The sequence below is a fragment of the Notechis scutatus genome, chromosome 1, assembly GCF_049901735.1.
Source record: "Notechis scutatus isolate UNSWTSFEM ecotype Mainland chromosome 1, rNotScu1.2, whole genome shotgun sequence".
NCBI classification, from domain to species: domain Eukaryota; kingdom Metazoa; phylum Chordata; class Lepidosauria; order Squamata; family Elapidae; genus Notechis; species Notechis scutatus.
Genome location: NC_142009.1, coordinates 302262477 through 302279881, shown reverse-complemented (window position 1 = coordinate 302279881; position 17405 = coordinate 302262477). Strand labels below are relative to the sequence as shown.

The 17405-nt window shown below is 34.1% G+C and overlaps 1 protein-coding gene and 1 long non-coding RNA gene across 4 annotated transcripts in view; one reads left to right on the top strand and one right to left on the bottom strand.

The window, feature by feature from the left end:
* Positions 1-17405, bottom strand: part of LOC148133459 (uncharacterized) — a 291809-nt gene that overhangs the window by 49319 nt on the left and 225085 nt on the right. The gene's annotated exons all lie outside the window — the stretch shown is intronic.
* DICER1 (dicer 1, ribonuclease III) overlaps positions 1-17405 on the top strand; it is a 74128-nt gene that overhangs the window by 42906 nt on the left and 13817 nt on the right. For all 3 annotated transcript variants that reach the window (XM_087952114.1, XM_087952112.1, XM_087952113.1), the window contains exons 12-23: positions 571-813; positions 1985-2139; positions 5044-5176; positions 6073-6148; positions 8327-8466; positions 10120-10299; positions 12281-12494; positions 12927-13080; positions 14103-14285; positions 15002-15107; positions 15207-15382; positions 15975-16752. In XM_087952114.1, coding sequence (XP_087808240.1) covers positions 571-813; positions 1985-2139; positions 5044-5176; positions 6073-6148; positions 8327-8466; positions 10120-10299; positions 12281-12494; positions 12927-13080; positions 14103-14285; positions 15002-15107; positions 15207-15382; positions 15975-16752 — 2538 coding nt within the window. The remainder of the gene's footprint in view (positions 1-570; positions 814-1984; positions 2140-5043; positions 5177-6072; positions 6149-8326; positions 8467-10119; positions 10300-12280; positions 12495-12926; positions 13081-14102; positions 14286-15001; positions 15108-15206; positions 15383-15974; positions 16753-17405) is intronic.

Here is a 17405-nt window from a genome sequence, read left to right as displayed (position 1 = left end):
CATACATGAGAATGTAGCACCAGTCTGCTATTCATTAAAGCTGCCTGGAAATCTCAGGAAAAGAAATGGCTTGTGCTTGAAACACCTTTTTAGAATTAAAACTGCACTTTGATCAAATTGTAGGAATGCTTTCTCTGTCTTCAGTGACAAGAAAATCTGGAGAGTCCTGGGCTTACATTTTAGAATATATTGAATTTTAGACAAGTGGCAAATAAGTTTTAAAGATAATGCATTTTAAAGATAATGCAGCATAAATTGGGGGACAAAAACAAAAACTGATATTAAGATGTGAACTAAAGAATGTATAAATTATTTTCCTAAAATTAACTATTCTATAAAATTATAACCTGTTATCTTTGTACTTCTATTGTGTTCTTTTTAAAATAATTTTGTTGGAATTTTTAATTTTATTGAAGGAAATTAAAATCAGTTTTAAAAACTATAACTTTTATATTCCAAACCATTGGACTATAAGTAGAGTTCTGCAAGTATTGGAATATTAAACTTTTGTGAAGATAATGGCTTTACAACAAATAATCTTAGAAATATGTCTTCTTGGTTACTTTGTAGGTTCTTAGAAAATTTCGAGCACATGAAACCAACTTGCTAATTGCAACTAGTATTGTAGAAGAGGGTGTTGACATACCAAAATGCAATTTGGTGGTTCGTTTTGATTTGCCCACAGAATATCGTTCCTATGTGCAATCCAAAGGAAGAGCCAGAGCACCTATCTCAAACTACATTATGTTAGCTGATTCAGACAAAATTAAATGTTTTGAAGAAGATCTTAAAACCTACAAAGCGATTGAGAAGGTATGTGGCAAAGAAGTCCATGTATGTCACTGAATCATAAAGGAATTGACGGGTGTGGTGGGTGGGTTATTTATTTATTTGTATAAGCTTTATCCTTTTCCACTTCCAAATACCAGAGTGGCTTATAGTGTTAAATATTGGAAAATTAGAAACAAAAATCAGTTGATACAATTATAACAATTGGCTGGATGCAAGGTAATATGATCTTACAAATCCTCAAATGCTTTTTAAACTGCTTTTATGATTCTAAAAATGTAAAATAGTGATTCAGTATTTAGTTGTCAATCAGTTTTTCTTAAACGAGGAAGAAATGCAAAGAAACAATAGGAATCCAGGTTTAATTGAGAAAGATGTCTTGATAACTAAAGGAGCAAAAGGAATACACTAAGAAGATTATATTGCCCAAAGATAGGTGGACAAATAAGAGATCCATACTGGAAGATCTATAGAAAGACGATTAAATACAGTAAGAAACATAGGATTTTCAGATGAATTAATAACTAATAGACATCTCTCAGTAAACTGGTCCCCTCTTTTATTTATATTTTTATAAAGTTAAAAACATTTTATATTTTATTCACATGCACACTTTGTGTAAATGCTTTAAAAGATGTGTTTTGAAATCAGCAATTCTTGCATGCACCCAGTTGCAAAAATAGCTGGGAGTCATTTTTGAAGCAGTTATACCAGCTTTTTTAAAGACACAAATGGTTTGACTATTGTAAAATAGTATTTCATATTTTTCCTGCATGTTCCAAAGCAGTTCTTTTGAATCATTTGGAGAACTGAGATATTTATAAAAATACAGAAATTAATTTTTATGCTAATACTCATAAAATATTACACAAAAAGACACTGATATATCAATTATCCTTTTTCCAACAGAAACCAAGGAATTTGAACGTTAATTGTCTCTGAATCAGTGTTGTTAGTTTCTTTTTCTTAGCTGGAATGTACTGTTAATTTTGGTGTGACCTCTTCCATACTAGTATTTATGATAATTCTTCCCTTTAAAAAGGCTGGGAACTAATATGAAGTTAGTAAAGATATAAACCATAGATAATCTCATTCTATGTTAATTATTCTTAAATATTCTGTATCTTTCACTTTTGCTAATAATGTTTATCTCAATGCTGAATTTATCATTCTCTATTAATTGATTTTTTAAAAGATTCTGAGGAACAAATGCTCGAAGTCTGTTGATATTAGTGAAACAGAAAATGAGCCTATTATAGATGATGATGACATCTTCCCACCATATGTGTTGAGGCCAGAAGATGGTGGTCCAAGAGTCACAATAAACACTGCTATTGGGCACATTAATCGGTATGATGACTATTATTGTTTCCCTATTTAGCTCTATATTTCATATGATATAAAGTGGTCTTTTCATTGAATGCTGGTAACTGTTTTAAGCATTTGTCTATTGTGGTTAAACTAAAGATTTTTGTGTCTTACAAGAAATAAGACAACCAAATCCATTTATTGTTTCATTATTATACTTTTTCTGAAATATATTTAATATTGGAGGATAGGAAGGGAATGAAATGGAAGAGAGGTATCAATGTAATTTTAAAGCAAATAATTCTGTAATATGGGGTTCTTATTTCTTAGCTTGATCGTTTGCTTGTAGACATTTGATTACATGATTAGATAACATCATCTGTGCTGTACTAATGATATTACCTAGTTGGGTAATGAAACATCTGCAAGCAAACAACCAAGTTCAGGGAGCATAAAGGACTCCCCACCATTATCCTTAGCTAAATCTTGAAATAATAGTGGATAGTACATGCCAGCTCTGCATATGATACCTATGAAAAAGGAGTGGTTCATGTTATTGTTGAGGTATTCCCCGTTAGGAGAATGAGTGCACTCAGGGAAAACATAGTGAGAGTGATGTTGAATAACACACAACCAGCACACAGATACACTGAATAGTAAAATGTAGGTTTTACTTCCAGTAAACAGGTAAACAACATCCAATAAACAGTCCAAATCATACACGGTTAAAGCAGTTAGTATCAGTCCAGGGATAATCCAAAAACAAAGTCAAGTATCATAAACAAAGTTCAGTAAATGGAGTTTGCTAACAGTTGCAAAAACTCACAGCAATCCAAGACAAATAACGGCAAAACAGGAAATGCAAGGAGAAAGAAACCAGGTTTCTGGCTCCATCTTATGGCCGTTGGAGGAACCCCAGCCAATCACAATTACAGCATTCTCTTAAAGATACAGTATTAAATTACTATCCTGGTTTATATATTTCCAACCCAACTGTTAGGTGACTATCATTCCTAACAGTTATAATAGATAACAGATAATCAGAGTTGGAAGGGACCTTGTAGGTCATCTAGCCCAAGCACGAGACCCTACACCATTTCTGACAAATGGCAGTCCAATCTCTTCTTGAAAGTCTCAAGTGATGATGAAAGTCTCAAATTATGACTAATTAAAAAAAACAACATAATGTTATATAAATTATGTTCATAAATTAAGAACTTTCTATGAGAAACATTTTTACTAGAAAAGGTAAATTAATGGATTATTTAGCTGGGAACAATATTGGGTACACATTGGGCATTTCATAAAACAATTCGTGGCACGGGAAAAAGTAGACAGAATTTTTTCCTTTCTCAAAAAACATTTACTGTGGACTGATTGAAAATAGTTTTAAGATAATCGTTCAGGACAAAATACATAATTATACAGGATATAATTAATTCCTAATTATATAGTGTATGAAGTATGTAATTCATACTTGATGTGTTGGCCTCCAAACTGGATGGTTTTAAAAAGGAATTAAGTTCATTGAGATGTGAAGGACTATTGATCTTGAATTTGTTGCATCCAGGTTGTGAGGAATATACTACCAAGTAGTATTTCAAAGAGAACAATGTTGGAAAATGGGTATGCCTCTATCCTCCTTCCAAGCAACTTAGAGCAGCGGTCGCCAACCGGTGGGCCGCGGCCCACTGGTGAGTCATGAGAAAATTTTGGTGGGCCGCAGAGAAATCTCACCCCCAGAGCACCCCCACAAAGCAATTAATCCAGGCTGCACAGAAACACAAGGCTGCGCTGCCCACATGGCCCGTGGGAACCCTCCCCGCCCACTTACTCCTTACCCAGCAAACTTGCCTGCTAAATTGCTATTTTTCCTTTTTCCGACCACCAGGTGTTCTGCTGTGCCGGGAGATTTGGATTAGCTAGGAAGCAGGAAATGATTGGATTTCTTGCTTTCTAGCTAGTCTTTAGATCTTCGGCTCAGCACAGCCGACTTCCCTTAGGACTGAAGGTTTGCTTGCAAGCAAATTTAGTGCAGACTCACAGCAAGCAAATTTGAGAGACTGAGCTAGCCGATGGGAGATAGATAGATCACTGAATGATTCTGTGAGCAACTCAATCTGCCTGCTTTGCCTGATTTTGGGTAAAAATTGCTCTTTTTTATAAAAAATTCAATATTTACATGCATGGTGTGCTGTGAGTTAATTTTATGAGTTTGCTTGCAAGCAAATTTTATGTGACAGACTGATCTAGCCAATGGCAGATAGATAGATCTCTGAATGAATCTGTGATTCTGTGAGCAACTCAATTTGCCTGCCTGCTTTGCCTGATTTTGGGTAAAAGTTGCTCTTTTTTTATAAAAAAATTCAATTTTTATATAAATATTTATAATATTTACATACAAGCCATGCCCAGCCAGTCACATGACCACCAAACCACACCCACAAATTAGGCCACACCCACAGAACCGGTTAATGGTCCCTGGGATCTAAAATTATGAGTTTGATGGCCACTGAGGTCCAAAAGGTTGGCGACCCCTGACTTAGAGGCAGCTGCTTGACCACTATGAGAAACAGAATACTAGGCTGAGGAGGGTTCTGGGCATATTCAGTAAAACTGATCTTATTAGACCTCTTTTTTCCCTGGTTTAATGTAATATTACTCAATTAACAAATAAAATTTTCCAGTAGGTATCCATTTCAATCTTAGAAACATCTGAGATTCTTCTGTTTATTGTCTTTATTGTCAGTCTGCTTGGGAGAATTGTACAGTATTATATTTAAATCAAACCATTTAACTATGAGTGGAAATCTTAGAAATAAGTGCAAAACTATTGACTTATCCATTTGCCTGTTGATTTCTATTAACTTGTGAATATATTAGCATAAAATATCATTTGCTTTTTAAAATATGTTTTATGTTTATTTTTTTAAATGTGTCAAATAGGTATTGTGCTAGATTACCAAGTGATCCATTTACTCATCTGGCTCCAAAGTGTAAAACTAGAGAGCTTCTTGATAACACATTTTATGCAACACTTTATCTACCTATCAATTCTCCTCTACGAGCATCAATAGTTGTAAGTATTTTGTTTTGACTAAATAAATTTTGAGTGTGAACAGTGTTTTCCCTCTTACATGGCTTGAACTTGTTTTTCCTGCAATGCATAACTTGCTGTTATAGAAAAGGTTTACTCTGTGCTAAGTACCTTGTCCATGGATTTTATAAGATTACAAGATTCCCAGGTGTCTCAACTGGAAATTGATCAATCAGTGGGTTATAATTAAGGTCATTTGAGGCATTGAAATATATACTGTTGCAAAGAAAGAGGTTTACTTTCTTCTCTCTATTTGAATTAAACTAAATGTTAAAGCTTGAATGACAAAGCATTAGGTACAAAAGACATAAGAAACTCTAGGGCTAAGTTAATGATTTTTTTTATTAGCAATATGGAAGCATCTTAGTATAGAAAAAATAATATATTTTCCTTTTATATTAAATATTCAGTCTAAATAGTGATGTGTTTTGAGTTTTATAATAACCTGAAATATATTTTTTACAAAACTATTGGCTAGATTTGGAATATATAACTAACATCTGTTCTACTTAGAGCTGTTACTTTATGTTCTTAAACCTATCCCTTTTGAAACACAACATATTTTTTATGCATGACAGTTCTTAGTTATGAGTCAGTATAGCATATTAGTTGAGGTGAACGTTCAGGTATAAGTCTACCCCAGCTATGCATGCTTATTTGGTGACTTTGAGCCTGTTAGACTAACCTGCTGTACAGGGGGGTGGGGGGAAAGAACTTGAAGAAAAAAATGCTGTGTATTTCATAATGAACTCCAGGGGGAAAGATAGGATATTAATCTAACGAATTGTAACTAAAATATGAAATGAAAAAAGCAATACATTTAATTATTATTTATTGGAAGAACATTTTTAAAGACTTGCTTCAAATTTTATTTCCAGGGTCCTCCAATGAGTTGTGCAAGATTAGCAGAAAGAGTTGTCGCTCTTATTTGTTGTGAAAAATTGCATAAAATTGGTAAGTTTAACTTTTGGAAGCAATATCATTTACTTAAAGAACATTTGATACTATCTTGACGCTTATTGTGATTTTTTTTAAATGTAGAGGGAAAGAAATACCTGAAAATGCCATTTTAGGTTTTTTGGAACCGGCAGTGTTAGTTTTTACTTCTGGTCTTCTTTAAAGTCATTTTTATAGTTTTCTGCTAACCATAATTTTCATATCCAACCTTTGTACTTAGTATTTTTCTCTGGTGGAAATTCACGTATGTAATTATAACAATATCTAGTACCATGTTACTTGAATTACTACAACAATTTGGTTTTCACACTCTTGGTCCTGGCAGATGATTGTAACCAGTATCAAGAAGGTCAAGTATTTACTGCACTGACAATATTGGCAATAAGCTTAATTCTCTGTATTTTCCATATAGATTCACCTTTGACCTCCACCAGTTGTTTAACTGGTTAATATGGCTATGTAGACCCACATTTATTTATTTATTTATTTTCCCATTACTTGCTACTTTCTTTTCATTGTACACAATACAAAAATTGTATTAATATGAGGCTGACTGATTTGTCTCCCAAGCCTGACAACAGGAGTAGAACTCAGAGTCTCCTGGTTTCTAGCCTGATGCCTTAACTGCTAGACCAAACTGGCTCTCACAAAGACAAAAGAAAAAAAAATCACTTCCATCTTTTCACCTCATACAATATAGAAATTATATTAAGTAAGTTAAATACGTGAAATAAAACCTGAAGGTAAAACTTCCACCTACAATTCTTTTTAAAGGGTACTCTTTAAACGACTTCTGTTTCTTCCATTGAAATCACTTTGAAAGATTTCAATCCATTCTCAAATAATTCTCTGAGAGAACAATAGACTGCTCTACTTCCAGATTTTTTTTAACTTTCTCAACCCTCTGGGAAACAAAATTTCAAAAGTAAACTTTCTCCTTTCCATGGAATTTAGATGGTCCTTTTTTTTAATTGTCCCTGAAATACTTGGTTAATGTTCTGATCCAAACCCTTTTCCAATAAAACAAATACGAACCAAAGGAAACAGAAACCTTTTAATGATTCTTAGGAATCCCGGTTAAAGGGCTGCTGCAAACTAATTAACTTTAATAAGCACAAGCCTCGCCAAAACTGTGCGAGACTGCCAAGAATCACAGATAAGAAATATTTCACAACACAAGAGTCTTCAAATATCAGCTAAGATACTGCAATGTCCGTGAGGTTGGAGTTTCAAAACGTTTTTGCTTCCTACAAAGAATGTCTGATTCACAGCTGGCTTTTGTCTTCTTGAAGGAGGGGCCATTATCTTGCAGCCTTACTCCCGAGTTGCCCATGCTGCTGCAGCTGCTCTTTTCTACGAGCAACCCTGCACGCACGCGCACTTGGCACAGGCTCCTCGGCAACCTCATCACTGCTACCAGCCCCCACAATCTCTGAAGGCAGCAATGGTTCTGGCCCCTCATCTGAGTCCTCGCTCTCCTCAGCCGTCCGCACCTGCTGCCGGCTAACCACAACAGTTAAAATATAATGCTGTGATGTCAAGCACTCCTGCCCATTTCCCAATTGCCTTCTTCGCCTGCAACTTCTGTTTATGATACTTAATGTTATTAAGATCCCACTGTGGAACTTAGTAATATCTAAATATTTGAGGGGCTCAGGTTTCTTATTAGAAGAAAGGGTAAAGAATGCTCAGTTTTGCACACTGATCAGCATTCTCAAGTCTTAAAAAGGACACAATCCTATATATGTTTGTAGTTGGTAAGTTGGTAATTGAGTTTTAATGAATTGTTTCAGAGTAAATATGAATAAAATCAATCTGAATTGACTGCTCTCAGACTTCTAATACTATATACTGATTTGTAAAGAATAATATTGCATTTAATGTTCTAAGAATCTTGCAAAAAATCCTCATTAATTTAAACTTGGGCAGTTTCCTTTAATTACTGCTGCAGTAACTTTCCATTTTAAGAAGAGATGGTTATTTTTTATTTTTTTATGTATACTTTGAAATTGTACCATGTTTGTGTAAAACAGGTGAGGAAGTTTAGACCAGTCCCTCATGATTTTATACATGCATTTTATAAAAGACTGGACAAAGGTTACTTTATGGATGAGAAAATTATTTCTATATTATGGAATTACTTTATTTATAATTTGTTCTTTATTTATATTTTAGGTGAACTTGATGATCACTTGATGCCAGTTGGAAAAGAAACAGTAAAATATGAGGAGGAACTTGATTTGCATGATGAAGAAGAAACCAGCGTTCCAGGAAGGCCAGGTTCTACAAAACGAAGGCAATGCTACCCTAAAGCTGTTAGTATAGTTCTATGGATTTGCTATATGTGACTGTATAAAACAAACAAACTGTTATAAGTGATGATATTTATGTAGTTACTTACCAACACGCATAAATTATATTAAAGTAACCAAAATACCTTTACGTCACAACTTTTGAGCACCCCTAATGTTTCAAAATTGACAGTTGAAAAATTTGATACGGCATATATATGTTTAAGATTTTTCTGACTTGAATAGGAGTATAGTGATTCTTTAGTATCTGTGCTAATTAGAGGATCTTGTAATAATGAAAAAATAGTTTCTGTTGAGGACCTGGGAAGGACCTGAGGACACTTCTGCATCAGAATAATAAGAGTAGGATAAGATTTCTTATATGTGATAAGACAGTTTTTTCTAGTGAGACCAAAAGGAAATGTGTGACAAGAAATTTGGATGCACAAAAAAGAGATGTTTTCCCATTTTACACCCACATGACTTTCATTATTTAATTTCTCATTTATATGTAAATTACAGTGGAGACATAATAAAGTGGTGTTTAATTTTTTTTTCTAGTACGAGATGAAGCATTATCTTTGGTGTCATATGACTACTGATGAATATGAATGCTGTGTGCTATTTTTTTGTGTCTTTGGATGAAAAATAGAATACAGAATCAGTATTTAATCACTCATTATTATACTAAAGTCCAGTATTGCAGCCTTATGATAGCTGCAGCTTTTGGGTATAATGTGGTTAAGGAGAAATTGTAGAATAGAGGACTGTAGCAATTTGTATTTGAACATATAATACTTGTTAATAGCAATTTAAATCAAATGCATTTGTTTTAGAATTAGGAAAAAGCTTAGGAGGTCAGCTCCACAAGCCAAGAAAAAGAAATCACATTTAAAGAGTTGCCAACTAGTGCTATCTGAGCATCTGCCTTGAGCCTGAGCTTTTATTCCTTTGAATTGGTTTGCTACCCAGTCCATATTAAGGTATACTATTCAGGGGTAACATTCAAATGTTATTTTAGGGGAATGAAAAGAACAGGGTATAATCCAAGAGGCACAAATTAAAGTAAATATGGTTTTTTTGGATTTTGAAGTGTTGCAAACAAATGGGAAACATCAGGTAATAACACTTTTTATTTGTAAAATCTCATTGTCAAATTTGAAGCAAGTTTTAGTTAGGAGGAAGTTATATCTGTAACATATTAGATCCTTGGTCTATCCAGCATTGTGATAGCAACAATACAGATTTCAAGCAAGAGGCCTTTCCTAGCCTTACCTGAGGAAACCAGGGCTGAATTTGTAAATTACAAGAATTTTAATTATGTTACCTTTTTATCCAAAATAGCTTAAATAGAATCCTTGCCAAAGACTCACTAACTTACTGAATGTTATTATTTTTTAAACTGGAGCCTCTTTTACTTCATTCCATTTTGATTCTTTAGTTTTATTTATTGTCTTTGTGGTAGAAACTGGTTCCAAATGGTTTCATGATGCAATAACTATGCATCAACTTTTTATCTGTTAGTTATATAAATCAATAAATCACTGACAACTTACAATTCAATCCTGCATTCTATTTGTTTTAATAATGTGTATATGCAAAGATAATTTATTTACAAACTCTATTTCTAAGGACAATTTTTATTTAAAAAGCATGTTTGTTATATTATGTCTATAGATTCCAGAATGTTTGAGGGACAGTTATCCCAAACCTGATCAACCCTGTTACCTTTATGTAATTGGTATGGTCTTAACTACTCCTCTGCCTGATGAGCTCAACTTCAGAAGACGAAAGCTATATCCTCCCGAAGATACAACAAGATGTTTTGGAATACTAACAGCCAAACCTATACCTCAGGTATAATACACATGTACATGCATTTCTCTTTCTTTTTACTTTGCTTTAAGGTGTTCAAGCCAGTCTCTTACAGTAGAACTTCATATTTATGGAACACTTTTTGCTTTATCTTACCTGTTAGTTACCTAATATTTATGTTTTGAAATGTTTGAAATACTATAATAATAAAATGATCCAGATCAGTAACTCAGTTGCTTGTTTCTTTTTCATCATTGCTTTAGAGTGATGCAGTTTATATGGGAATTTTGTGAAATAGAGAATGCAGTTACACACATTGCCTCTCTGTAAAAGAACTTGATCATAGGAAGAAAATGTTTTTATATTATGACAGGCTTTCTAAATCCTATGCTTTCTTATCTTTCTATAATTGATACATATTTTAAGCAATGCCTTCTATTGTAGAATGCATATACACAAATTAAACTAAACCCAGATTAATATTTCAAGTAACACTAATGTATGAGAGCATTATGTTCTTTCTTGTTCCTGCATATCTTCCAAAGTATGCATATTTCTCAAATGGGAGTATAATTTTGCTCCAGAAGTTACAGCTAATACAAAATGGAGTGGCGAGATTGTGGGTGAACATTCTCACTAAACTACAATAGGGAACTTTAAGGGAGTTTTCCTGCCCAAGAGGTTCACATGACCCTAGCATTTCTTTTATTTCAGGACGCATTTCAAGCAAAACTTTTTCAGCATGCTTTCAACCCCTAGTTTATTTGGTTTTATTTGGGACCTATGATAAGATTGATGGTTTCTTTAGTTTTTATATTGTTGTTCTTCTATTCCTCCCAGAATAGGTTAGGATTGGAATGGGCGATAAAGGATACTAATAAAATTTATGCTTAGTTATATACAAACCACATGTGCTCCTTAATCCTGATTTGCATCAAGAATTGTCTTTCTAAGGTAGCACCTTATAAATAATAACATTGCAGAAGAAAACCAAAAAATATAAAGGTTATAGTTATTTGAAAAATTGTGATATTCTTACAAGAAAACTCTATAAAAACTACATTGACTTGTATTTGACAAATATTCAGATTATAATATTAGCTTCTATGTGGCTACCACTCGTGGTTCTTGAATGAATCTATTACATTTTTCTGACAGTTTTCACTTTTAACCTGACATTAGCATGGGTTGGTTTTTGTGTTTGCAATCTATAATTGAATGTCTGTAAATATATAATGTATTTTTCAGAGTATAAGACACACTTTTTCTACCCCCAAAAGTGGGTGGAAATGTCTGTGCGTCTTACACAGCTTATGTTGGCGAAGTCCCGCCCACCTGCTGGACCCCACCCTTTGGCCACTGCCTTCCAGCAATTTGTCTCTTTGCAGCAAACAGCCTGTTTCAGCTTCAGCACAGCCTGATTAGCACAAGCAGCTGGTTGTCGGTTGGATCAGCCTCCCAACAATCAGCTGTTTCAGGCTGCAGGGATTGCCATTGCGTATTGTTGCTTCCGAGTGCCCCGTTTTCGGCCTCTGTGCTCCGTTTTCCACCCATTTTGATCTCTGCCATCCGGAACGGGTCCAAAATGGGGTGTGCAGAGGCTAAAAACGGGATGTGCGGAGGCTGAAAACGGGATACGGAGGCTAAAAATGGGATGCGCGGAGGCGGCAATAAGCTATGGCAATCCCTGCAGCCTGAAACAGCTGATCATTGGGAGGCAATTCTCACCGACAATCAGCTGCTTATGCTAATCAGGCTGTGCTGAAGCTGAACAGGGTGTTTTTGCTGTTTGCTGCAAGGAAGCAGATTGCTGGGAGGCAGAGAAAGAGGCACATTTTTTTTCTTGTTTTCTTCCCCCAAAACTAGGTGCGCCTTATACTTCAGAGTGTCTTATACTCCGAAAAATACAGTATACCCTTATGCTGGTTTGAATATTAGATGTACTTTGGTTATTAACAAGGGACACAAATTTTAGCCAATGCCTTCTGGTAACAATCTTATAGTTGTTTGTTTGTTTACCTAGATTCCTCATTTTCCTGTATATACCCGCTCAGGAGAAGTGACTATATCTATTGAGTTAAAGAAATCAAGTTTCACTTTGTCATTACAAATGCTTGAGTTAATCACACGACTTCACCAATATATATTCTCTCATATTCTTCGACTTGAAAAACCTGCACTAGAATTCAGACCCACTGATGCTGATTCAGCCTATTGTGTTCTACCTCTTAATGTTGGTAAGAAGAGTGCTGCTTTATTTATTAATTAAAGTTACATACAGTTGATTAATGTCCTTTAAATTGTTTAACATCCTTTAACAATCCTTTATGTTAGAGCATTTTGTACAAAATAAAATGATTTGCAACACAAGCATAAACATTTAACAAATAAAGGGGTTTTGTCTTTTAGTTGTTTTAGATTTTGAATATTACTTGTAAAAGCAGAAGCTAGAGAAATACTATAGTATATAAACTTTAGTCCTTAGAACAGTATTTCAGGTTGATTTCTATTCTTCTGAAATATTGATTACCATCAAAAGCCCTGTGGTGTTACAAAATAGATTTTGACAAAAACTATTTGGGACCATTAATTTACCATTTCAAAATATGTGCTAAGAATCTGAAAATATTTTCAGTTTTGAAATTCAAACAAAATATTTTGTTTTTAAGTTGATGGCTCCAGCACTTTGGACATTGATTTTAAATTTATGGAAAATATTGAGAAATCGGAAGCTCGTACTGGCATTCCCAGTACACAATATACAAAAGAAACACCATTCATTTTTAAATTAGAGGATTACCAGGATGCAGTTATCATTCCAAGGTGAGTATTTTCTGAAAATTGAAATTAATATCTCTATGTATTTAGAACTAGTTATATTTGTTCAGCTTTTAACAGTTTAATGCAAACATTAGAACATCCTATAGTGATAAAGTCTGACTTAAAGGAGTTGGAGTCCAGATTTCTTAAAAAGGTTACATGTCAAAATAAAAAAAAAGTTATCCCAAATAATAGAGTATTAAAACACTTTCGTTGATCCTAATAATTGCATAGTGTGAAGAAGTGCCCATCAGGAGTGATATGCAAAATGTTTCAAACTAAACTAATTCAAGTTTAAAGTAGAAATACCTTGTTTCAAAATCAGAAGAAAGTTGTTTAAGATGAGAACATTTCAAACTTGAAATAAGATACTTCAATTTAGAGACAATTGAAAATGGAAATGTTTTGCCTACCGCTACCCACTAGGCTTCCTAACACAAGATGTGGCATCACTAAAAGAGAAAGGAAATTTGATCACATAAATGTAGGATGCAAAATATTCTTCAGAATTTTTGACAGCAATAAAGAAAATTTTAGAGCTGTGTTAATATGGATAGGAAAATTCAATGGAAATTGTATAATAAAACATGAAATATTTTAAGCATAGCTTGTAAAAAAACTACGGTATCTCTGAATTAAAAATGGAATAGTAATAAAATATATTGTTTTACATTTACCTGCTTAAACATAGAATGCTTTCTTTTTCTTTGGAAAATTTTCCTCCTAATTTCATTGAAGTTGCAGTAGCCAAGATCAAAATAACTATTCAGTTAATTTTGTTCTTCAAAAGAATACCTATTGAAAGGAAGGGGATTTGTATTGTATTTTAATATTTGGGAATATCAACATCTTGCAGAAAATCTTACTGGAAGATAAGCTTATTGTTTTTGATTAGTAATTATTTTGAAAATAAAATTATATTTTATTTCAGACTGGTTTGTAATTAAATCCAACATCAGGAAATGGTAGAAAATTTATTTGGCACAGTGTTTGACATTGGCATCGAAATATCTGTTTCTATCCAGGTATCGAAATTTTGACCAGCCTCATCGATTCTATGTTGCTGATGTCTACACAGATCTTACACCATTGAGCAAATTTCCTTCACCAGAATATGAAACATTTGCTGAATATTATAAAACAAAATACAACCTTGATCTGACCAATCTCAACCAGCCATTGCTGGATGTGGACCACACATCTTCAAGGTAAAGTCAACTATCAGAATTTACACATTTTTCCTTGTGGTGGTGATTTATAAACATAATGGCATTAGGTTTCCATGTATATGGTGACTTTAGACATATTTAATGTTACTTTTTTCAAAAAGAAATGTGTTCAGGGGACAATCCTAGACTAATGCATTTTCTTGAGGATTTTTCAGATCTGCTCTATAAGTGAATTCCCTCTCCCAAAGGCCTTTTACTTTCATTGTGGAACAATATATAAGTTGTTCTAATATCAACCCACTCTATCAGAGAAGATTAAAAACTTCTTGGGGAGGGGCTGTCATCCCCTTCATAGTCCCTAAACAGAAACATGTTTTACTGTCATCTTTTCGTAAGCACAATAAGCAGCAAATATTAAAATAGAATTAAAATAAAACCTGGGTAAAGTCAAAGGAGGCTGCAATTAGGTTTCCCCACCTAAATAAGATGGTTCCTCTATTTACTTTTTCTCAACTACTCCTGAATAGAATTGATGCACAAATCACTGACTCGGGGGAAAAAATCAATTACATGGCTACAATAAAATCTCCATATTTTTCAGCTTATGATATACATTCAATTCAAAAGAAGCAAAACATCCCTACTACTAAACCTTACAGTATAAATCAAGTTTTTTTTCTTGTTTCCATCTTTCAAGATGGAATTTGAAATATTATAGTAAGCCTTTTATAAAAAGCCTTGTCATTTTGTTATAGACTTAATCTTTTGACACCTCGGCATTTGAATCAAAAGGGGAAAGCTCTTCCATTAAGCAGTGCAGAGAAACGGAAAGCCAAGTGGGAAAGTCTGCAAAATAAACAGGTAATAATATATTTTCTATTTTAGAGGGCTCAGTAGCACCTTGTTACTCTAAAATTTGTAAGATTTTAAAATGGAGTTTTGTCTTGTTTTCTATTAAAGATTTTGGTTCCAGAACTCTGCGCTATACATCCTATTCCAGCATCACTGTGGAGAAAAGCAGTTTGTCTCCCTAGTATCCTTTATCGTCTTCACTGCCTTTTGACAGCCGAGGAACTCAGATCTCAAACAGCTATTGATGCTGGTGTAGGAGTCAAGTCACTTCCTATGGATTTTAGGTATTAAATACATTATAGTTTAACTATGTAGGAACACTACTCTGGAGTTAGGCCAATTTAACATGTTTTCACGTAGCTTCTCAGTGCATCCATAAATGCCCCATCAGAACTTTGCGTTTTTCAGCTTACAGAAAAGAGATGTTTATATTTTACTAGTATATTTTCCAAGGACTAAAATGAAATCTAATGATTTACTTGCCAATGTTAACTTGGATAACAATAGATAATTTTCCATAGTACAAATTTTTAAAGTTATACTTCCATAAATATTGCAGATGTTTATTTGTTTCTTACTTTTATTTATTACTTTTTTGAAATCAGTTCATTTTGTTCTCAGGTTTTTTAGTTGCTGCTAATATCATGGACAACATCCAGAATTCACTGAATAGCAGGACTCCCATCTTTTAATTCTATCAAACAAAACAGTGGTTAATTGATTTGGATTTTATGAGATCTAAAAGCAGTTTGCAAAGCAATATAGTTATAATGCCATTGGAGAGGGTTATATTGAAAATCAAGTATCAGCATTATAAACTAAGCCTTCTGTACTTGTATCAATTAGACATTTTTAATTACATAATTTATTTTTCAGATATCCTAACCTGGACTTTGGATGGAAAAAATCTATTGACAGCAAATCCTTCATCTCTGCTCCTAATTCTTCTCCAGAAGAGAATGAAAATTATTGTAAGCACAGTGCAATTATAGTCCCTGAAAATGCTGCACATCAAGGTGCTATTAAAACCTCCTCTGCAGATAAGCATGACCAAATGTCTGTGAGCTACAGAGCATTGATAGATTCACCTAGCAAACTCCAAAAGGATGTCTCAGTAGAACTGGCAACAACTAACGGTGTTTCTTACAATAAAAAACTTGCCAACAGCAATTGTGACATATCTAACAGAGAAATTTGCCAAGAAAATCAACTGAGTTACTGCAGGCAAGAAATACCTGTACAATCAACTACCTCGTATCCTATTCAAAATTTATACAACAATGAGAACCAGCTCAAGTTCAGCAATGAATGTACTCTGAATAATAAATATCTTGATGGAAATGCTAACAAATCTACCTCAGATGATTGTCCCAAAATGGCAGTGACCACCAGTGCTTCAGAAGGTTGCAAGCCTTCAGAAGAAAGCATGGATTCTGTAACAAGCTCTTCCAGTGGTTATTCCTCAAGAACCCTTGGTCCAAACCCTGGTCTCATTCTTCAGGCATTGACTCTTTCAAATGCTAGTGATGGATTTAATCTGGAACGGCTTGAAATGCTTGGTGATTCATTTTTAAAACATGCCATCACTACATACTTGTTTTGCACTTATCCTGATGCTCATGAGGGACGCCTGTCGTATATGAGAAGTAAAAAAGTGAGTAGTGTATCCATGATTTTCCACTCTCTGAGAGTTTCAGTTTGTGTACAAACCAGCAAATCCAGTGACATGTAGCAGTGTTGTTGGAGTATGTACATATAGTTCCCACTGCCAGCTGCCTTGTTCACTGACCAATGAAAGTTACAACAGTGCTGGAAAAATAGATTTATAACCAGTCCTCGAACTTGTAACCATCACAGTGTTCTTTTGATTGCATGATTGTGATTCAGTTGTTTGTTACCGGCACACATTGTGCCAATCACAATTTCTTACTGTCACGGGATTGTCATATGCAACTTTCACAACTGGTTCTGACAAGCAGTGTCCATGGACAAGCTGGCAGGAAGTTGCAAGTCACAGTCACCAGATGTTGCACTTAACAAACTAGTGATTTGTTTAATAACCGCAGCAGACATGACATAACTCTGACACAGTCGTATGAAATTTAACTTAATGCCCACATTACTTAGTGAAGGAGTTGCCAGCCCTAATTGTGATCAATAAGTGAGGATTACCTGTATTGACTTATTGTCTGTATTCTGTGTACCGTATGCGTTTGCAAAAGTAATTTGAGTAACTGAAGAACAGCTTCGTTTACCTTTTTGTCACTTTAGAAACAATGATATTATAATGTACAGGTACTCCTCACT